This window comes from Ambystoma mexicanum, chromosome 3q (genome assembly GCF_040938575.1).
Source record: "Ambystoma mexicanum isolate Mex_15411 chromosome 3q, UKY_AmexF1_1, whole genome shotgun sequence".
Classification (NCBI taxonomy): domain Eukaryota; kingdom Metazoa; phylum Chordata; class Amphibia; order Caudata; family Ambystomatidae; genus Ambystoma; species Ambystoma mexicanum.
The window spans coordinates 1,111,323,496-1,111,345,815 of record NC_090926.1 but is presented as its reverse complement, the minus strand read 5'-3'; the positions used below and the strand labels follow the sequence as shown (position 1 = coordinate 1,111,345,815).

General features: G+C 48.1%; 1 protein-coding gene across 1 annotated transcript in view; it reads left to right on the top strand.

The window, feature by feature from the left end:
* Positions 1 to 22,320, top strand: part of LOC138447652 (neurogenic locus notch homolog protein 3-like) — a 536,025-nt gene that overhangs the window by 287,413 nt on the left and 226,292 nt on the right. The window contains exons 11-12 of the mRNA XM_069603876.1: positions 4,890 to 5,123; positions 15,773 to 15,883. Coding sequence (XP_069459977.1) covers positions 4,890 to 5,123; positions 15,773 to 15,883 — 345 coding nt within the window. The remainder of the gene's footprint in view (positions 1 to 4,889; positions 5,124 to 15,772; positions 15,884 to 22,320) is intronic.

The window sequence follows — 22,320 nt, the reverse complement described above, 5'->3', positions numbered from 1 at the left end:
GTCTAGTGATTGGTTCCAAGGTTAGAGGACAGTTTATTCTAACTAACCAGTGTCCCCAACTTTCAGAAGGCTTGCATAAGCAAGCAATGACAAAGCCAAAGTATAGCAAATGTTTTATAGAAGTTAGTAAATGTTTAAAGTGAGTTTGGGGGTAGTTAAGAACCCCTGTAACTCGCCCCTGTACCCCGATTCTTCACAGGACTTGGCAGGTCAATGGAAGGTCTGAGGTTGCTTTTCCCGCCGTCTGCCTCAATCCTTGATTCGCAGGGGTTGTCGGTACAAGCAAAACTCTGGTCTGTGTCTTTAGCTAGTGCAAGGACTCTTGGATGAAGAAGGCAGAAAAACACTATGCAGGACTGGACTCAACTCAGATAAGCTGTTTCGCACAGTGGTCACAGGAGCACAGCGATGCAAAGGGATTCACTTTTCGCAGTCAGACGTTCCCTCCTTTCTCAGGTCCCTATGACGCTAGGACTCTGAAATTGACGTAGGACAAGCTGAGGATCCCCAAAGTTCCAGGCCACAACGCGGAACAGTGACGTTGGCAGCAGGTTAGCGCAACTCTGAGCTGGTCAGCTACAGCATGATCCCGGGACACTTCCGGCGTCTCTTCGTTGCAGGGTAACGAGCAAACGTCGGCATTGGATGTTCCCTTCACTCAGAGTCACAGCTCCCAACCAGGACTGCTGAAGATCCATGGCAAGACGGGACTCCTCCAGGACAGCAGCAGAAGTTGGTTGCCAGGTGTCCTTCAGAAGGGTCTCTGGTCTCTTCACTGGTCTTACAGCTGGACAGGAGTTTTTGTTCCTTCAGGTTACTCCAAGGTCTCTCGAGTGGGTGCAGGGGTCCTCTTATCCCAAAAGCCGGGCAAGAGGCGAAACACCCACTAGCCAATGGCCGAACTAGCCTTTCACACACCCCAGCAGTGGTCCAATCAGGACCACTGGCGGGAACACTCATGCATATCATTCACACACTGAAACCAGTTTGTGGATTGGGACCAGACAGTCCCAGCCCACATCCTGCCAGCAAACATACATAGCCCTCCAGTAGCCCGCCAAATGCCGCTGCTTTCCCGGGCACTGGAAGTTCTTTTAAGAATGTTCCTGGCCTCACAGGCCAGGAAGAAGGCTAAAAAACAAGATGGCCAAAGCACAAGCGAAAAACCATTTGGCACGGCCACGGCCAGGTTTGGACACTAGTCAGTTAGTAGCCACACGTGGTAAATGCAGTAAGGCTAAAATGAAAAGGCACCAAAATATAGTAAGTCGGTGCTGCCACCAGCGTGTACATTTACCACACCTAGAGTAACCAAAAATCCTTTGAGCGTTTGGGGCAAAAACAGTGTCCCCCGATGTACTGCATTGTAAGATGCCTTATACAGTGATAAAAGTTACCACTAGTGAAGTTACTAAAGTAGTAACAAAGTAACTAGACTAAGGGAAACATGTTTTCCAGTACTGACAGCTTGAAGGACATGTCCGTTTCCCCATAACAGATGAGCAACAGACAGTGTAGTAAAAAAAAGGTTTCACTGCACTGTAAAAAGTACAGGTACATATCAAAAATAAAAGCAAACCGTTTGGGGTCCATAAAAATAGCAGGAAAGGTGCAGTGAAGAGAAATCTTTCCTAACACCCGGGAGTGCCGAAGGATTAAGCGAGTGCCATGGGAGGCCAGGTGCACAGAGCCCAGGAAGAGTGCAGAGGTAGACGGTCCAAGTGCGAAGTACAAGGAATAGGGCTGGAAAGGCTTGAGGGTGCATGCCCAGCCAGACTAGTGAAGGGAGCCCACAGGGCAAGTGCAGGGGTTATTGGGGGGGTGGGGGGTCAGAGAAGACCAAGTGCAACCAGGGTTGACTGGTTGGGGAGGACCTGGTGCCCTGTAAATCTCTGAAGGAACCAGGCAACCAGTCAACAGGCAGAGGGGGAATGAGGAAGAGAAATGGAGGGTCTTAAGAAGCTTTCCAAACTTGAGGAGATCCGGCTCAAGTCTGAGCGGGGCAGGGAGCCATTCCAGAGGGAGGCACCTACAGAGGAGAGATCTAACCACCAATCTCCGATTTGAGAAGTGTCTGATCAGCAGAGAATTGGAACTAGAAGACCGAAGGGCTCTAGCAGGGAAGTTTTTAAGGTGGAGCATATAGGGTGTAGCCGGGTCCCGGGCCTCAGAAAGCCTTGTGGATGATGCAGTGGGTTTTGAATTGGATCCTTGCAGCAACCGGGAACCAGTGGAGAGATTTTATGGCTGGAGAGATGCAGTCTACAGGAGATACAGGAAGCCTTCTGCCGACCCTTCCTGTCCGGCTAATTTCCGTACTCTATTACCCCCTTCCTGGGCAAACTCTCTGAGAAGCTGGCCATCTTCCAGCTGATCTACCACACTGAATCAGTTGGTTGTCTCAACGACCACCAGCCAGTCTGGCTTCAGAGCTGCCAGAGGCACAGAAACTGCACTCCTGAAACTCCTGTGAAGGCTTGCTCTCTAATCTTGATTACAACTCTCCTTCCATCCCAGTCCTTCTTGATCTTTCCTCTGCCTTTGATAGTCAATTATGCCACCCTTCTAAATCTGCTCCGTGATACCCATGGCATCATGGACCTGGCTCTAGACTGGCTGAACTTTTGTTAGGATAGTTTTTCTGAAGTCCAACTAAAAGATCAGTAAAGCCATTCAACTGAGACAGTAAAAGGCTCCACTCTTAGTAGAAGTCTGTACCTCCTGAGTTCAGGGTAGCGTAGACAGAGCAGCCAGGTTTTTCTTAGGAGGGAGAGAGGGCTGTAGAATCAATACGAAGAAATTGTAATAGTGGTCCAAAAAGACTATGTATTATGGTTTATTTAAATTCAAGTAGGCCCAGATAAATCTTGGGGGAAAGTACCAACACAGATAATTTAAACACATTATAGAAAAACGCACTGTACTTATACGGACCAAAGTATATGACCTAAATTGGAACACCGAACAGGAGTTCTGGGGAAGTCAAACCAATAGTTACCTTTTTAGATTACTTTCAGTAATATAAGGAGAGTAGACCCTAGCAGTTGTACCATGACGCTTAGCAAGAAATCACGTGGTCAAACAACTGGATAATATACTTTTTGTGAATAGTTAGAACAGTTATTCCAGGAACAAAGGGACAAGCCCTAGTTTAAGGCGCAAAGACAAACTCTAGAAGGATCTTTACAAAAAGAAATGGCGAAAAAAGACCGGGACCTGTTTAAACAAAGGTGGCTCAGACGCCATCTTGAAAAACATGGCTCCCGCAGTTTTTAGTTACCGGTGTTCGCAGTTGGGGAAAAATCATGGTAGTTCATTATAAAATCACTGCCACCAGCCATTTCGATAGGAAAGGATAGCATTTGACTGCTCCATGAGTTTCTAGACTTAGGGGATACTAGGTAACCCCTCCAGAATTCTATGGGAAGATAGTGTGTGCTGGTCTAGGAATTTAAAAAGGCTTGTAAAGTCAATTTAACTTTACATTCTCTGGGTAACAGTAGTTTATCACAGAGAAGGTATTTAAACCTTGGGGCAGCCTAAAAGGCTTCCCCTGAGTCACTGCACTGAGGGTGCTGTGCGACGCACATAAAAAGATGATGCCTGTAGAGTTGTCTAAAACTCCATGATCAAAGAGCACAAGAGTAAAACATGCATCAAAATACATGAAAGAATGGGGTAAACAAGGCTCACACTCTTTCCAGATAAAACAATGGAGTCCTCAAAATCCAGCAAAGTTGCTGGGAGTCTCTAAGGTGAAGGGAATTAGCACATTTATGAGAATTCTCCCTAACAATACCCAAGTGTCTGCCAATCACATAGCAGAACTACATTCAGGTCTTGGGTTCTTCTGACCTTCCCTTTCAAGACCATAGTTTTCACATGCCTCTCACGATACCCAGCAATCTCCACCACCTTTCAGACACGTTATGAGGCCAACAAACATGGCTGAAGGGCACTTCATAAGACCACTTTAGATTACATTGGTGAGCAGCAAAGGGCATGTCCACCTAAAATAGGTTGGGTACTAACTTCAATATGAATGCAAATTAAACCTGGATTCCAGATAACGAGCAGCATTACCATCCTTTCACTGTTGTCCTGTGACATACCTGTGGATACCTCTAGTTTTTCATGTCATACTCGTAGAGCGCTCTTCATTTCTGGAAAACTAGTCATCCAACACACTGCCCAATGTTTTCAACACCCTCTAGGGAGATGGTAAGAAAAGTGAGAGCAACACTTTGCAGAAGTGGTCTCACTTTACTAGTTCTCTGTAAGGGAGGTATAGTTACTCCAAGTGAAATTGGGGACAGGGTACCCCTGTTCACGTATCCTTATGGATCTACCAGTACCTATAAAAGAAGTGAATTGCACTGACAAGTGGGGTGGAAAAAGTACCTCATGTCTAAAACGGTCTGGAAAAACTAAGAACCAGCAGACCTACTGGGTGTTTCAAAGAATGACCGTGGAAAGCAACAAACAAACATCTTTCCTAACACTCATTGATAATTTCTTAAAAGGTTGTGTTTTTACAACTGTAAATTGCTTTTTGGGCCAGCTGCCGACTGCTCCTGATTATTGGCCATGTTGCCTACTGCTCCCTGTGCACTCCCCTTTTCTCAAGCTCAGTGGGTGCACAAATTCGTTCGGCTCCATTTCACAGGTCACTTGGTGTGCAGTGAAGCCACCCTTTTTATACATCTCCAAAATGTTCAACCTTCACACGTGCATTGGATGCCGGGCAGCATCCTTCAAAAAATGTATGGACAATATTTGGAATCTGTGATCCTGCATGTTTGGGGAAAAACTGCTTATCCAGCTCACCTGATAGATGTAAACTGCACTATGTTTGTGAAATTTACCAAAATACTTTAACCTCCTCCTAGGTTTTGAGGGCATCCTTTGTGATAAGAACATTGATGACTGCTCCCCAGACCCATGCCATCATGGCAATTGCATGGATGGAATTGCCAGCTTCTCTTGTTCCTGCATATCTGGATACACTGGGTACCGCTGCGAGAACCAGATCAATGAATGCCATAGCAACCCATGTCAGAATGGGGGCAAGTGCATTGACCGAGTCGACAAATACATCTGCATCTGCCAATCGGGCACTTCAGGTAAGGAACAGCATCTTGCTTCTATTTGCATATTAGAATTCACTTCTCCCTATTGGTCCCTACTTTGATTCTCTAGCCCATGCCTCTTTTTCTGAAACTCTGTGCCCCCTTTGTTGTGATCTTTTAATTATAACGGCTTGGAAGGTTTCCCTGCCCTTCTATTGCTTTCCTAATGACACATGTTGCTTCTTATCCATCTGTGCCTTTTGCTATTTGCAGTAAGAAATTCTAATGTCTGCTTGTTATCTCGCTTCAGTCTTTGTTAGTGCAACACTTTGCTTAGCAGCTTTCTCCCCCTCCACAGCTCTCATGAGACTTGGAACTTGCTTGTCTACATTCTTGTCATTATCTCATACAGCTTTCCCTTTTCTCTTAGTGCCCGTTGTTAGGTAAGAAATGGTGCAGTCCAACTGGTGTGAGGACTACACAAGACTATCTCTTGTTGTAATAGGTAACCCACCTTTTAATATATGCCTGGTACAGCCTTCTACTAAGAGTGGCCTTTTGCACTCTCAGTTGAATGGCTTTACTAAGCCCTTAGTTAGACTTCAGAAAAACTGTCCTGGCGGGCACAACTGTGAATGCAGCAACCAATGACACAATGCAATAACACTTTGATTTGGGACACCTGGATAGAGGACCACAGCAGTAAATGCAGCAACCCCAGACCCGGGGCACCTGGATGTAGGGAGAAGGGCCGAAGTAGGGGCACAGCAGTCAATGCAATAGCTCTTAGCTTTGCATAGTGCTACAACAGTGAATGCTGCAACCTTAGACCTGGGGTGCCTGAAGAGAGGGAGAAAAGTCCTAGTGAGGGGGCACAACAGTCAATGGATAACACTTTGAGATTGTGTTACCAAAACAGTCTGTCTAAATGGGAGATGTGGCTGGCTACCACAACCTGTCTAAATGCGGGGTATGCCTGACTAATATAGTAAGGCACGCTGTTATTTTGGTCTGCAGGTAGAAGCCAGAACACGAACAGGGTTCAGAATCACCCACTTTTTTAAATTAGGCATTGCTTCACATACGTCAATACCTGCATAGTGTGGGAAAATTTCTCCAGGTGATGGTCTCTATTATCCAGGAATTCAGACAATTAGCTGGTGGCTTCTGGGGGTGTTGGAACTGTACTGGTGGACTAACCATAACAGTGGGACTTAATCCACCTTACCCATGAGTGTTGGGGAGAATTCTCATAAATGTGCTAATTCCCTACATCTTAGAGACCCCCAGCAACTTTGCTGGATTTTGAGGACTTGATTTAATTTTTACCTGGAGAGTTTTACCCTTTTTTCACTCTCTCGTGCATTTTTAAAATGTGTTTTACCTTTGTTTCTCTTTCGGTTATGGAGTCTAACCAGCTCCATAGGGATCATCTTTTCATTGGTGTCGCACAGCACCCTCAGTGCAATGGCACAGGGAAACCTTTTCAGGCTTCCCCAAGGTTTAAATATCTTCTCTTGGATAAACTACTGTTTGCCAGAGTAAGTAAAGTGAAATTGACTTTAATAGTCTTTTTAAATTCCTAGACCAGCACTCCCTAGCTTACAATAGAGTGCTGGAGGAGTTACTTAGTATCCCCTGTGTCTAGATACTCAAGTAGCAGTCAAATGCTACCCTTTCCTCTCAGAATGGCTGGTGGCAGTGGTTTTACAACGACCTACCATGGCTTTTCCCGACAGTGAGTGCCGGTAGCATTAAATCAAGGGAGCCATGTTTTTCAAGATGGTGTCTGAGCCCGCTCTGTAAAAACCGGTCCCGGTCTTCTTTTTTCACATTTCTTTGTGGAAAGGTCTTAAGTTTTGCTCTGCACGCCAAAACAGGTATGGTCTTTGTTCATTCGCCTTTGGCGGGCTTCAGGAGTGAAGACCACCTCTGGCGCCCGGTGTGGGCAGGAAGTGAGGGAGGTGCCTGAAACTCCCTGTGCTTAGTCTCCTAGGAGACCCCAATGCACTCTTTGGTGATTGGCTGGCTGTCTGGCAAGGACAGCCACCCTGCTGGGTGAGTGACAGTAGGCTGGAATGAATGGGAGCACACTGAATGAAAGCCGAGTCTCTTGGCTTGGAAGGCAAAGTCGACCACTGGAACGAAGGAACCGAAGAAGAGCTTGAAGAGGACGGCTGCTGCAACTCCTGCACCGTTGGTTTGCCCGGTGAAACCCTGCTGCAGGTTTGAATTGCCAAGTTCACTTCGACAGAGAAGCCCCTGCAAGGACGACTTCTCCCTTTGAGTTGGTGGGACCAATCAACTCACAAGTAAGCCACCTGGACACCTATCTCGGTTGAATTTCCTCAGAGTTGGTGCAGGTAACCATAGAACCAGGGAGAGGTACACCAGTTTGTGTGCTTTACTCACAGCCACCGAAATTGAAGTTTGCCGAGTGCCAGCATTTTGACCAGTCCCAGTGCTGGAGTCCCCCAACGTCCTCACTCTTGTCTCCACAACTGAGGCACAGGAACAGCAAGATCTGCCTCAACAGAAGTCATCGGCTGCATCTTTTTCTTCATTGTAAGGTACTGTGAAATGAGACTGAGAGTATTTGCCTCTCGTGGTGAAAGTGTTTGAAACTTTTGCAACTCGCAGGCCTAATCAGCTTGTGACCCAACATATGATTCTTCTTATTACAAACTACTTCAGAGAACTCATACAGAGACTTTACCGTTTACTTACCAGAACCGCTTTATCCTATCCAAGACTTTAGCCCATTGAATTTGGCCTAGCCTATTGAATTGAATTGATGCTTCTGGTGAACTCAAAGTATTTGCACGGTCCTAAGAATAACTGTAACCTTTCATGTTTTAATCTTTGCCTTTTACTCCTCTTGAAGTATTCTGAAATAGTATTGAAGTATATTTGTGTGTGATTATATTGCCTCCTTCTAATGAATGTTTTATAACTGACAGATAAATACAAGAATAAGTATTTATCAAAGAAACCTAGAGTGTAAGAGTTTACTTGAACACTTGTGATTGTAGACCTCTGTTTAACATCTTTACTGCTCACATTCCCCTCTTGAGATGAGCCTGGCTGCTCCGCTCCACTACCAAAACTGTGTAGAACAGACTTATACCAAAGGTTGGTTTTGCTTACACCTGTAGTCCTAGTTGTGTGTAGTGGTCCCAAAGGGTACTGCATACAAACTTTGCCTAACGGGCAGGAACACCAATCTCCATGCCTTTTTTTTTTTTTTTTTTTCTTCAAACTCAATAAAATATATCGTTCTCTGAGCTAACTAATAGATGGCTGTCTATGTAAAGCATGTGATTTTTAGCGGATACAAGCCACAAAGACAATTACTCTGTAAGTGGAAGTAATTTATTTGTTTTTGAGGCAAAAACAAGCCAGTTGGTCTCCTTGATACCATCACAAGAGGTCCTTGGAAAACATAACTGTTGAATCTGAAAAGTGAAAGTAAGTTGTAGAAGGTAGGCTGGTAGCAGTGGGTGTGTCGTGGCCTAATCTGCGTTTAACCTGGTTAGGCATGCTAGGGGTGAACGGTGTGAAAATTGGACTTTTTACCTCTATTAATAGTCTTAAAAATCCTGTGTTCCCAGCATAAGGCTACTCGAGATCTACACTGGTAAGTAACCGTGTTTTCCGTGCATCATTCCCACACTGATGTTCAAATATCTTAGGATTGATCAGGGTGTGTGTCTACTCCCTTGCAACATCTGTCTATTCTGTGCTTTTTTTCTTGGGGGCTGATGTTCATCCCATTTGCCTTGTTGAAATCTTGTATCTGCTTTGATCTCCTTTGTATACTTCTGTCCTTGCAATGCCTTACTTCTGTCTGCTCTCCTGGCGCCTCACATTCATGTCCTTGCCTGCATATTGATTGTCCTCTGCCCTTTCAACCCTTTGTCTTGCCCCTATCCTTGTGTCTACTGGCTCAGTGTTCTTTTGAACCAATATTTGTCTGCTTCTGTGCTGCTGTACCTTAATGCTTTTTGTCTGCCTGTGCTGCTCCAGTCTTGTGCGTTCTTTTTACTCTTTGCCCAGCTATCCTAATCTGATCCTATGCATCAACACTTCTCTGTTCCACTCTACCTGTCACTATCTTTTTTTAGGTTTCCTCACAAGTTTCCCTTTCTATACGTTTTCTCTTACTGCGACCATCTTTTCCGTTCTGTAGCTGTGCTGTTTAGCTTTGTCTAGCTCCCCTAATATTGAAATCAGTTACTTGTATATGTATGAGATTTAAGAAGCACACACCTAAACCCAGCTAGGAAGCGATGGAACAGTGTTTTAGAGGCTGGGTGCACAGTCTGGGTTTGGGAGGCGCCAACCAGCAGTCAGTCAACATGTGACTGTTAAAGAGCACATTCTTAGTTTCATTCCTGAAATGCTGGAGAGATGGGGTCCATCACACACGCATCCGTATGTTCTAGGTTTCAGGTGTTTACTGGCAGAAGCAGGTTTCCTAATAGCTTCCTGTTTGCATCTTAGATTCAAATTTTCTTACTCCTACGTCCCGTCCCCTTTCCTCCATACTTATGAGACATCTCTCTTTGTAAAAAGCTTCCACATTTTTCCCAAAATGTGTCCTTCCACTCTTTCTTCCGCGGGGCCCGGCACACGGCCGTAACCCCGCCCACCTTGGCACCGCGCATCGCCCATCAGTCCTTTTCTCTGCTCGTTCGGGACTGGACGCCCTTGCATCCTCGAAGATTTTCTTCCTTTTTTCCTCTCTGGCTCTCGCTAGCGATCGTTTACTAGTCTGTCTGTCGTTCAAACTAGACTTTTCAGATTGTTCGTGTCACTGTCGTTTCGCGAGGACGGATCCCAATCCTCTTTGCTTAGAGTGTTTGGGTCCGGATCACCGTTGGGACTCCTGTTTTTACTGCGACTCCCTTTTGGTCCGAGCACTTCAACGTCGGTTGGAGCGGTGGGAGGAGGTGTTCCGACGAACTCCTCCACATTTTCAGGCGTTCATCGACGAGAAGAAAAACCGCCTGGTAAGTTCTTTACTTTTCAGAGCACCCCGGCCGGGGGATACCTTTCCGGGTTCCTCTCGGGTCGGGAGGGGCGTTGATCGCTCTGTCACCGGGGTTCGCCCTGAGGTGCCCGTTGGGCCTAATAATTCTACCAGAGTTTTCTCCGAGGGTCTCCGTAAGGGGCCTGTGGATACCGGAGTACGCTCCGAGGCCCCTCCTGTGGGGGCTGTTTGTAGACCCAGTTCTACTGAGTCGTGGGGTACCGGAGCTCGCTCTGAGGCCTCTCTATCGGCTTCCCTCAAGAATAAGACTGGGGTGCGCCCCGAGGCCTTGGTTGGGCTTGGTGTCACCGAACGGATGTTCGAGGCCCGCGCGGATAAGGCTGTTACCGGTCCTGGGTCCGAGTTCCCTCGTTCAGAGGCTAAAGTTACCAACAATTCTGAGGCCTGACAAGGCCTTGTCGGTGAAAGCTGTTTCTCACCGTTCCCGCTCCTGCAGTGATACCAGACCTGTGGAGGGGGCAAAGAAGCACAGTTCTTCTTTTACCGGTAGTGCCGAGGTCCTTCCTTAGAAGGCTGAGTTGGCGGTTGGTATGTCACAAAAACATTCCAGGCCTCACAGTACCGGCTCTGCCGAGGTTCCTTATGTTAAGGCTAAAGTTAAGACCCCTGATTCATCGACGGGGAACCCTGCCTCACTTCCTCACGTGCCGCAGTTCCCCTCAGATGAGGACAAAATGGCGCCCGTTCCCACCACGACCGTGGCGGCCATTTTAGGTGCTACCCCTACAACTACGCCATCGACCTCGGGTGTAGGGTTTGGCCCCTTGGGTGAACAGAGTCCCTTGTGCGCATCCTTATCGGCCAGTTTACGATTGGAACGCCCGGATGCCTCTTCCGCACAATGTTTCGTTGCCTGCGGGGTCGGCACCTTTGATTTATGTGGCTACGTCGATGAAAGGAGGGGCCTATGTGGCACCCTTCCCCCGTTACATCCCTGGATTTGTCCACCTCACGAGGCCTCCTCAGGTTCCAAAACGGTCCCCAGAGGACACCTTTTTCGGTACATTTCAAACGCTTATGCGTACCGACCCCATGAGGGAATGTTTCAAAGGGCTTTTCAGGGAGATATGTCCACCTGCACCTCTGGTTCTGCCGGCACCTCCCTTGCCTACGGTGCCCTCCCCGACTCTTCCGCCTTTGCCTCCATTGTCCCCGGTGGACAAGGCAGCGCCTGACACGGCTCAGCAGGATCCTGACCTGTCAGATGACGCCCAAGGCGATCAGGACAACGAGGACCTTCAGAGCTTTTCATGACCGGGTACTGGACATGAGTTTATTTGAGGTCTGCAGTCTGGGAAAAGTCACACTCTGGACTTTTTGTCAATAAGAAAATTGACGCGAGATACAGGCTGCATTCTTCAGAAGAGGTGGCCCTGTCGTCTTGTCTGCCTCCCTCCACAGTGGTGGCTGCGGCCACTTTGCAGTCCAGGCCTGCAGCATCCTCTTCCACGACGGCTACTCAGATTCTGGGAAAGGAGGACTAGCTCCTAGACTCCCTCGGGAGGAAAATCTTCGCCAACTCGGCCTTGCAGCTCAGGCAGGCCAACTCTGATTTGATTTTAGCGGGAGCTAACGTGCGGATGTGGAAAGGTTTGTCAGAGTTTGAGAAGTTTATCCCGGTCGAGAAACTGGAAGACTTCAAAGGTGGCTTATCCGACGCCAGGGTCTTGGCCCAGGATCTCCTGGAGGCTGCGGCTCATCACGTAGACACCTCGGCTCAGGGCCTTATGCTGGGGGTTGATACCTCACGGCAGGCGTGGCTGCATGCCACTAAATTTTCAAAAGAAGTGCAGGACAAGGTGTTGGACCTTCCGTTCGATGGTAAGGAGCTCTTTCATTCTACAACAGATAGAGAGCTCACCAAGACGAAGGATAGCACTCAGACAGCTAAGTCATTGTCTATCCTGGTGAAGGCTCCTTTCAAAACCCAGAGACTGTTGTCACAAAGTCGACCTTCCTCTGGCTTTAGGGGCTTCCGCGACCGCAAATCTTGCAGTGTGGAATAACCGCCGTAGGCAGCAACAGACGCGGTTTTTCACCCGCTCTTCAGCATCCTCCTCAGGTTCAGGTGGCACCGCGGTGGGAGGACGCATTGCGTCTCATTGGGAGGCGTGGCAGACCATCACAGAAGACAGATGGGTCTTGTCAGTCGCTCGGGCGCGCCTCCGCTTACCTCTACCCCCTACCCTACCCCTCAACCCTCCTTTTCAGCTGTCGGGCTCGCCTTCAAAGCCGAAGTTCAGAAACTTCTGGACCTCAGAGCTGTGGAACCCGTTCCCCTTGGGGAGCGAGGGGAGGGATTCTACTCCCGGCTGTTTACGGTGCCCAAACCCAACCAGGCTGGCCTGCGCACCATCCTAGACCTTTCCCAGTTCAATCTTTTCCTACCCCAAGAGAAATTCAAGATGATCACGCCGAGCCAGATACGCTCCTCCTTGCAGATGGGCGATTGGCTCAGCGTTGTGGATCTTCAGGACGCTTACATGCATATCCTGATTTGGAACCCACACAGGAGATATCTCCGCTTCTCTTTGGGAGAGGAGCACTTCCAGTTTAGAGTGCTTCCTTTTGGCCTCAGCTCGGCGCCGCGTGTCTTCACGAAGATTACGTCGGTGATTGCGGCCTATCTTCGTCTCCAGGGTATCCATGTGTATCCATATTTGGACGACTGGCTCTTACGCAGCCCTTGTCCGCTGGCAGCAGCGGGCAATCTCCAGTCTCTCCTTCAGCTCCTGTTCCATCTTGGGCTGTCGGTGAACTGCCGGAAATCTTCCATGACGGTCTCGCAGGACCTGATTTTCCTGGGTTTTCACTGGAACACGATCGACTGCACAATGTACCTGACCGGGGACAGAATGGCGGATCTGTTAGCCACGTGTCAGATGTTTGCGCAGTCGGAGAGCATGTTGGCCTGGTGGTTCCAGAGGCTTCTGGGCCTCATGGCCTTGTGTGTGCTGGCTCTTCCTCTTGCTCGCCTCAAGATGAGACGATGGCTCTTCGGAGTTCCTGGCGTCAGGCTGTGGACCCGGATTCCAAGCGGATAATGAGTGGACCTGGATTGGTGGTCATCTCTCAGCAACCTGTCGGTGGGTGCGGGGTTTCAGGACCCAGCCCCCACGGTGACGATCACAACGGACTCCCCCCTTCTAGGGTGGGGTGCGACGTTCGATCTTCTTCAGGTCTCGGACCTCTGGACAAGCTCCTGCACATAAATCATTTGGAGCTTCTGGCGATCTTTCTGGCGCTCAAGGCGTTCAGACCGCTCATTGCCAACAAGGTGGTCTGCATACGCATGGACAATGTGGTGTCAATGTATTACATCAACAAGCAAGGGGGAACGAAGTCTGTCCCCCCACCCCCCGGACCTGTCTATCCAGATATGGAAGTGGGCTGTGCTTCATGGTGTCTGGCTGCTTACAGTACACATCCCGGACAAGCTGAATGTCACAGCAGATGCCCTCAGCCGGCAGATAGTGGTCAGCTACGACTGGGAGTTGAAGGCGGAAGTCCTCTCATGGATTTTCTCGCGTTTGGGCACACCGGAGGTGGACCTTTTCGCTACGGCGGTAAATGAGAAGCTTCCTCAGTATGCCTCCAGAGACGGGCTGGGAGCCTCCTCTCTGGGGGATGCTCTCGAGATTCCATCGCACAACATGAGAGCTTACGCCTTCCCACCTCTGCCTCTAGTCCATCGGGCAATTTGGAAGCTAAAGAACTCTGTGAACTGTTCGCTTCTACTCAGCCAAGTTTTGGTTCTCAGAACTTCAACACCTGTCAGTGTATCCGCCGATCATGTTACCAGTAACTCCCAATCTTCTTCATCAGGGGGAACAGCAGATGTGGCACCCCTCCCCACAATCGCTCAGCTTGGCGGCATGGTGCCTGAGTTCAAGTCTTTAGAGCATCTTAACTTGTCTACGAATAACATGCGTATTATCCAGGCAGCCAGGAAACCCTCGACCAGATCCCAATACAGGAGTAAATGGCTCAGGTTCTGTCATTGGTGTTTGGAGAAGCAATTGGATCCAAGGGTGGCTACGATTGACACTGTACTGTCCTTCGTGTCCTCCCTAGCAGAGTCAGGTGGTCACGTTCTGTCATGCAGAACTTACCTTTCAGCGGTTTCCGCTTATCTTTCTACAGACCAATATTCTTATTCTGAGTAACCCAGTGGTTAAGAGGCATTTTGCAGGCTTGACACGCCGCTACCCTCCGGTTCTTAATCCGCACCCGCCATGAGACCTAAATGTAGTCCTGACGGTGCTGTGCCATAAAGCTTTTGAACCAATGGCCACGGTGGACCTCAAGTACTTATCCTGGAAAGTGTCTTCTCTGGTCGCCGTTATGTAAGCGAGGAGAGTGAGTGAGTGAGCTCCAGGCCTTGTCAGTGGAGCATCCTTTCTTGGTCTTTCACAAGGACAAGGTAGTCCTGCTGCCTTTCTACCGAAGGTGGTAACTGAATTCCATCTGAATCAGTAGATCTCCCTACCAGTCTTTTTTCCGAACCCTGCCTCAGAGGCTGAAAGGGTTCTGCACTGTCTTGATGTCAGAAGAGCTCTTAAGTTCTACCTGGACAGGACTACCGAGCTTAGGAGTTGTTCTCAGCTTTTTGTGACCTTCGGTAATCCTCAGGGTAAGCAGGCGTCTAAGGCGACTATTTCTCGGTGGAACGCCGCCTGCATCGCGGAGTCTTTCACCGTCCATGAGCTGAAACCTCCTAAGGGTATTCATGCACACCTGGTGCGGGGCAAGGCAGCCGCAGTTGCTTTTCAGAAATGTCCCCTGGGAGTCCATCGCTAGGGCAGCTACTTGGGCCTCCCCATCTGCTTTTTGTAAGCATTATTGTCTCGACAGGAGCTCAAGAGCTGATGCTCAGTTTGGTCAGGCTGTGCTGAAGAACCTGTTTCAGTAAGCGGTATTTCCATCCACCCATAGTTCCTGTTACGAGTGCTTGGGAATATCCCATAAGTATGGAGGAAAGGGGACGGGATGTCGAAGTATAACCAGGTTACTCACCGTAGTTACCACCTTACTCCTAGTCCATAGTCCCTTTTCCTCCATACGCCCGCCCGCCGTCCCCTCTAATAAGGTTCCTCTGTTATTGCTAATAGGTCTCTGACCTGGCGATAGAAAAGGACTGATGGGCGATACGCGGGGCGGAGCCAAGGTGGGCAGGGTTACAGCCGCGTGCAGGGCCCCGCGCAAGAAAGAGAGGAAGGACACATTTTTGGAAAAATGTGGATGCTTTTTACAAAGTGCTCTGGTCCCATCCCACAGGACGGAGAGATGTCCCATAAGTATGGAGGAAAGGGGACTATGGACTAGGAGTAAGGTGGTCACTACAGTGAGTAACCTGGTTATTGTCTGCTAGTCAATCCTTATACCTGTGTTGTCCCCTTTTCTAGTTATCAATGTCTGCCTCTTTACTTTCCCACTTCCTGTCATGCTGCTTTTCCACTGAAACCAAGACTACAAACCTACTGTTTTGTTTATAATGGAAGGTACTAAAAACTGCATATGTGTTCTTATTTAGGTGGGTGCTCCACTGGGTTCCTAGCGGTCTTGGAACACTTCTGGTTTCATTTTAGAGGGGTCTTGTGCACCTTGAAATTGTTCTATGTTTATCCTTTGCTTACTTTCCTATAAATAGGGGCCAACTGCGAGCTGAACTACGATGACTGTGCCAGTAATCCCTGCGATTTTGGAGTCTGTCGTGATGGTATAAACCGCTATGATTGCATCTGCAAACCTGGCTTCACAGGTGAGAATTGCTTTAAGGAAAGCCGATGACATCGGCAAGAGCAACTATTGCTGTCCTTGTCGGATGCTGCCGGTATAAACTGTACAGATGCATTGTGGGAACATGTACCACCACCACCACCTGCTATGTTTTGCCTTGTTTTTGCAGACCTTGAGCACTAGATTTCACTCCCTTGCAAAATATGCTAACCGTCTTGGTAGATGACCCGGTGTATTCTTCTGCAGCATAAGTTGCACTGGTTCTAGTTGATGGTTAAAGCCTGCTGCAGATACTCTGTAGCACTCATTCCTTTTTTTAAGTAACCACTGATGCCCTTGTTTGCAACATATATTGCTTTCTTTGTAGCAGTGCCCACCTGATGTCTCTCCTAATTAAGTATCTTGCCTTTTTAGCATGTGGTGGACACTATGCAATTTGTGTGCACACTCATTGCCCTTTTTGTAGACCGTGAGCACGAGGTACCATTCCTCTTCAGCAAACAATGATATGATATGGTATTTGTAACGTGCCTATACACAAGTGTTTCAAGGCGCGACGAGGCAGGGAGGGAGGGAAACAAGGGGAAGACAGACAAACGATCCTACTAGGCCAGGTGTCATTCAGATCGCGCAAGTGCAGAGGTAAGGGGAAAAGGAGAAAGTGCAGAGGGAGGAGGTGGGGGGGAAGTGCAGTACAAGGTAAGTAGCGTAATAAAATAATAAATAATAAATAAAAAGGGCCAGCTGGTGGCAAGTGCGAGGTAAGTGCAGAGCAAGTGCTGAGAAGTGCTGGGAAGGGGGGCTGTAGGGATACAGTGACAGTCCCACAGTGCAGGGGGAGCTAGGGAGGCAGTGCAAGTGGAGAGTGGCTGGGCCCTGGACCGAGGTCGCTGAGAGTGGCCCAGATGCAGGTTTAGTGCAGAATTCAGTGGGGAGTTAAGCAGGTTTAGCAGGGGAGAGGGAGAGAGAAGGCAGAAGCGAAGAGGAAGGTTTTGAGGTACTTCCGGAACCGGAGATGGTTCTCCTCAAGTTTCAGGGAGGCAGGAAGGCTGTTCCAGAGGGAGGCCCCTGCTGCGGAGAGAGATCTACCCCCAGCTCGTTGCTTCGAGAAGCGGCTGACCATGAGGGAGTTGGAGACGGATGAGCGAAGGGCTCGTGAAGGAAGATATTTAGGAAGAGAGAGTTGAAGGTATTTAGGCCCCAGGCCCCAGAAGGCCTTGTGGACAATGCAGAGGGTTTTGAACTTAATCCTCGCAGCCACTGGGAGCCAGTGAAGAGATTTCAGTCCTGGAGAGATACGGTCCCTGGGCTTGAGGCCAAGGACAAGTCTCGCAGTTCTGTTCTGGATAAGTTGCAGAGGGCGGAGAGTGGAGGCAGGCAGATTAAGATAGAGGCTGTTACAGTAGTCCAGCCTTGAGAGAACCAGGGCTCGGGAGACAGTGAGCTTCTGGGGGAAGGAGAGGAAGGGAAGAATACCTCTGAGGAGGTGCAGCTGGTAGTGTGACTTCTTAGAGACGTCCGATATATGAGGAGAGAAGGAGAGTGTGGAGTCGAAGATGACCCCGAGGTTTTTAGCCTTGCAGGTAGGGGCGGGAAGGGGGCCAAGGGAGGCCGGCCAGAGAGCTGCAGGGAAGGAGGGAGTGGGTGTGTCGATGAGTAGAATCTCAGTCTTACTGGCGTTAAGGCAGAGGTCATTGGCAGCACACCATTCCTGGATAGCAGACAGACAGTCGGAGATGAGGGAAGGAGAGGAGGAGGCCGAGGGTAGCCTGAAAATGAGCTGGGTATCGTCCGCATAGCTCTGGAAGTGGGGGCAGAGAGCGGCGATGCGGTGGGCAAGGAGTGCCAGATACTGGTTGAAAAGCCAGGGAGAGAGGTTGGATCCCTGGGGGACACCACAATGGTTTGTTGGTGGTAACCACCTCATGTCCTTTCTCTGCTGCCTACTTTGCGTTTATCCACCTTAAGTCACTCATAGAGGCACCTTAAATGCCTTTGCCGCATGGTGTGCTTCGATTATCCTTGGTTCATCTGTTTAGATGTGCTGTGGCTAGTGAGACAGTTGAAACCCTAAGGGATGGTAAAGGTGTGCTACATTTTATAGCCAGAAAGTTATCTGGTGACATTCCTTTAGAATAACTGCCTTTTAGTTCTTCTGTAGAGAGCTTGGTTGATGAGAATAGCAGAAAAACCTGCTTTAAAATCTTGTGGAGGACTATTTCTGATGTGATGTGGAGGTTTTAACACCTTTTGAACTTTACCGCCTCTGTGCCTGAAAGCTTTGGTGCTGTGCCTGCATCGGTTTTCACTGCCTTTCTATGTTACTTAGTGCAAGTATAATTGCCTCAATAGACAGTTTCCCAGTTATGCGTGTTCATATTTTGGATGAGAAATAGAATGTTTCATCTAGTTTAGCTGGTATACTGAAGAAGGTACTGTTTCACAATGTTGGGGAGAATTCTCATAAATGTGCCAATTCCTCCCACCTTAGAGCCCTCCAGCTCATTTGCTAAACTTTGGGACTTTGAACTTTTCAATTCAATGTGCTTTCTGTGTTTGTTTCTTTTTAGTTATGGAGTCTAACCAACTCCATAGGCATCCTCTTTTTCATGTCACACAGCACCCTCAGTGCAGTGGCACAGGGAAACCTTTAGAGGCTTTCCAAGGTTTAAATACCTTCTCTGGGATAAACTACTGTTTTCCAGAGTAAGTAAAGTGAAATTGACTTTACTAGTCTTTTTTAAATTCCTAGACCCAGCAGACCTTATCTTACAATGGAGTGCTGGAGGGGTTTCTTAGTATCCCCTGTGTCTAGATACTCATGTAGAAGTAAAATGCTACCCTTTCCTCTTGTAATGGCTGGTGCAGTGGGTTTACAACAAACTACCATGATTTTTTTCCCGACGCGAACACCGGTAGCGTTACATCGCGGGAGCCATGTTTTTCAAGATGGCGTCTGAGCCTCCCTCTGTAAAAACAGGTCCCGGTCTTTTTTCACCATTTCTTTGTGCAAAGGTCCTTCCAGAGTTTTGCTCTGCATGCCAAACCAGGCTTGGTTCCTTGGTTTATTTGCCTTTGGCAGCCTTCAGGAGTGAAGACCGCCTCTGGCGCCCGAGTGTCTGGGGTGGCCAGGAAGTGAGGGAGGTGCCCGAAACTCCCTGTGCTTAGCCTCCTAGGAGACCTAAATGCACTCTGTTGATTGGCTGGCTGGCTGACTGCCTGGCAAGGACAGTCCCCTGCTGGGTGAGTGACAGCTAGGCTGGAATGAATGGGAGAGAACTGAATAAAAGGTGAGTCTCTTAGCTTGGAAGGCAGTCGACCACTGGAACGAAAGAACCGAAGACTAGCTTGAAGAGGATGCCTGCTGCAACTCCTGGACCGTTGGTTTGCCTGGTGAAGCCCTGCTGCTGTACTGAAACTTTTGTTTCGACTAGAGAAGCCCTGTAAGGACAACTCCTCCCCTTGAGTTGGTGGGACCAACTCCAAAGTAAGCCACCTGGACATCCTCTCGGGGCTGGTTGAAATTCCACTGCAGTTGCTGCTGGAACTGACTAACCAGGGAGAGGAACACCAGATTGTGTGCATTGCTTTTAAGCTGGCTAAAAGCTCTAGGAAGAACTCCCAGGAAGCAAGCCTGAGCCACCTCAACAGAGTGCTGGACGCCAGATGCAAGGAAACCCCATCTCGACAGCCAGGAACCGCAGTGTTGCTATTTGCGGTAGACGCGAGGAGCTGAAACACCAAAATACCACTTGTTTGAAGATTGCCGGTTGTGGTCGGTGACCGTCACATTGCAGTGCAAGAGTCCTCAGACGTCATCCTTCTTGCCCCCACGACTGAGGCCCAGGGGTTAACTAACTGTGTCTTGTTTTGTTCTAATAACCTTTTTCCTTTGACATACTCTTAAGTCTGATTCGAAGTACAAACAGTGGTATGTTAATGGCCACAGTGTCCTGGTTACTAAAGTCACCTGAGGGTGTAAGAAGTGTCTGTGTGCCATCCCAAAAGGGTACTTACTGATTTAGAAATATTAAGAGTGTGTATTTTGGAGTGTTTTGTGTTACTATTATATTGCCTTTCTGAAGAAGGCTTACTCTTAACTGACTTAAATAAATCTCACTTATGTTATGTTACTTGGCATTTATATAGCGCTTTATAGATCATTGGTATGACCACAAAGCGCTGGTAGGTTGAACACCCTCGGGAATCGTAGTTCAAGTCAGTAGAGAGAGATAGTGTTGTAGGGTGCTTGTGCGCACAGGATATGTGTGCAGCTGGTGTAGTTGTATGATAGCTGTTTCCTAGCGATACGCGTGGTGCTGAAGATATCAGTTGGATGTGTGCAGTCCGATGGGTGGATGGACGCCTATGTGAACAGCTACACCTGAATGTGCTCAGTTAGCTGTGTTTTATTAGGGTGATGAGGTGTTTATGTGGGCGTGTTCATATGTGAACAGTTAGGTCAAATTATCAGGGGTATAGCTGTGTTCTAGTTGAATGATGGTGTATAGTAGAGAGTAAGCGTGGTGTGGTATGGTGGTTATCTGTAAAACACCTGAGACCAGGCATGTGACATTTGTTGACAATTGTATTTCTAATTATATACGACTCAGGCTAACGTTCACAATTTCATTTAAGTGTGGGACATACTACCAGTCACTATTCCATCTAAGGTTGAGGCATGCTACCAATTCACAATTCACTCTAAGTGAGGGACATGCTAACATTCAGTTCTCTAAAAATGAGTCCTGCTAACGGTCATAATTCTATCTAGAGTGGCACATGCTACCATTCACTAATTATGTTATTAATTAATAATGGTTTAATCCAGAAACCTTGTGTAGAAGAGTTTATTTGAATACTTGCCACTGTGAATCTGTGTAACTCCCCTACAGCTCACATTGACTGCCCCCCCCCTACTCCCCACTCCCCCCCCCTCTTGAGATGAGCCTTGCTGCTCAATCACGCTACCAACCTGAGTAGAACAGACTTATACCAAACATTGGGTTCCTATTGCCAGGAGGTCAGGGTTGTTGTAGTGCACTCAAAGGGTACTGCATACAATCTTGCTTAACACTGCAGGACTCCTCTTATTATGCGAAAAGATCTGGTGAGCTCAAACTCAGGCTTCCCACTGAAGATCTGCCCCTCACACATACCCCACTAGTGGTCCAATCAGGGACCACTGTTTGTGAAACTCATGCATACACTCCAGGCATACAGAAACCACTTTGTGTATTGGGACCATCCAGTCCCAACCCACTTCCTGGCTTGCAACACACAGGACCTGCACTAGCCGGTGAAAACCAAGGCTTTCGCTGGGAAGCGCATGACCAGAAAGGAATTTCCTGGCCTAGCAAGGCAGGAAAAAGGCCAACAAACAAAATGGCCAAAAGAACAAGCAAAAACCTTGTGGCACGGCCTTGTCAGGACACTAGCCATAGTTAGTATCCAAAGGCGGACAAAGCTAAATTAAAATGCAATAAAAATAGTGAAAAAGTTACTGCTGCCACCAGCTTGTCTTTAAGCATATTTAAAAGTAACCAAAATGTCCTTTTGAGTGCATTCGATGGTCCTACAAAAGAAATCTCATTGCACTAGGAAGATGCTATGTGCCTTGTTATAAGGCTACCCAAACAGGCAACTAAGTCAAAGATTAAGGGACACCTAGTGTCCCAGTACTGACAGTCTGAAGAACTAGTCAGTTTCCACATAGCATATGAGCAAAGGCTTTACTTCACTGCAAAAAGTCAGGACAAAGTGCAAAAACGAAAGCAAACGTTGTGGGCGGTCCATAAAATATGGCGGTAAAGTTGCTACAAGAGAACTTTCCTAACAGTGGAAATCTTGCATCTTGCTTGTGCTACCATTTGCCCCATGAGTGTTTACTTTGCTGCCTTCGTCAAGCGGGTGCTTAAGGCTTTCATGGCAGCGCCAGCCTTTGGGTGAATGTGGGTAATTGTGGTTGGGGAAAGGGTTTATGGGATGGGGTTGAAAAGGGGTGGTGGGCCTGGAAATGGGTGCACTGATGAGTGGTAGTGAGGTGGAAGGAGCAAGGTGGAGAGGAGGTAAGAGGGACGAAGGGGGGGCACCCTAAAAACAGGAGAATGTCAGAGGCTGGCTGAAACCAGGGGCCCATACTTCAAGATAGAGGTGGGGGGGTGGTGCATGGCACAAGGAAGTGGGTGTTCTGGAAAGGGTATAAGTGGTTAGTGCAACAAAACTAAAGATATGGAACAGTCTTCGTCTTTTCAACAATATGCTGTTCATGGCAGCTGCATCTCATTGAGCCTCAATTAGTTTCCTATAATTTTTGCTCTTCTCAGTCATGGGTGTTTCTGCATATTCAGGCCCAATGATTGAAATGATATGTATTTTTTAAAACCTCAAATCCAAGGTAGCAATGGAGCCTGTTGAACACTAGTTGAAAGGAGGGTATCCTCCATCCTCATCAGTTTT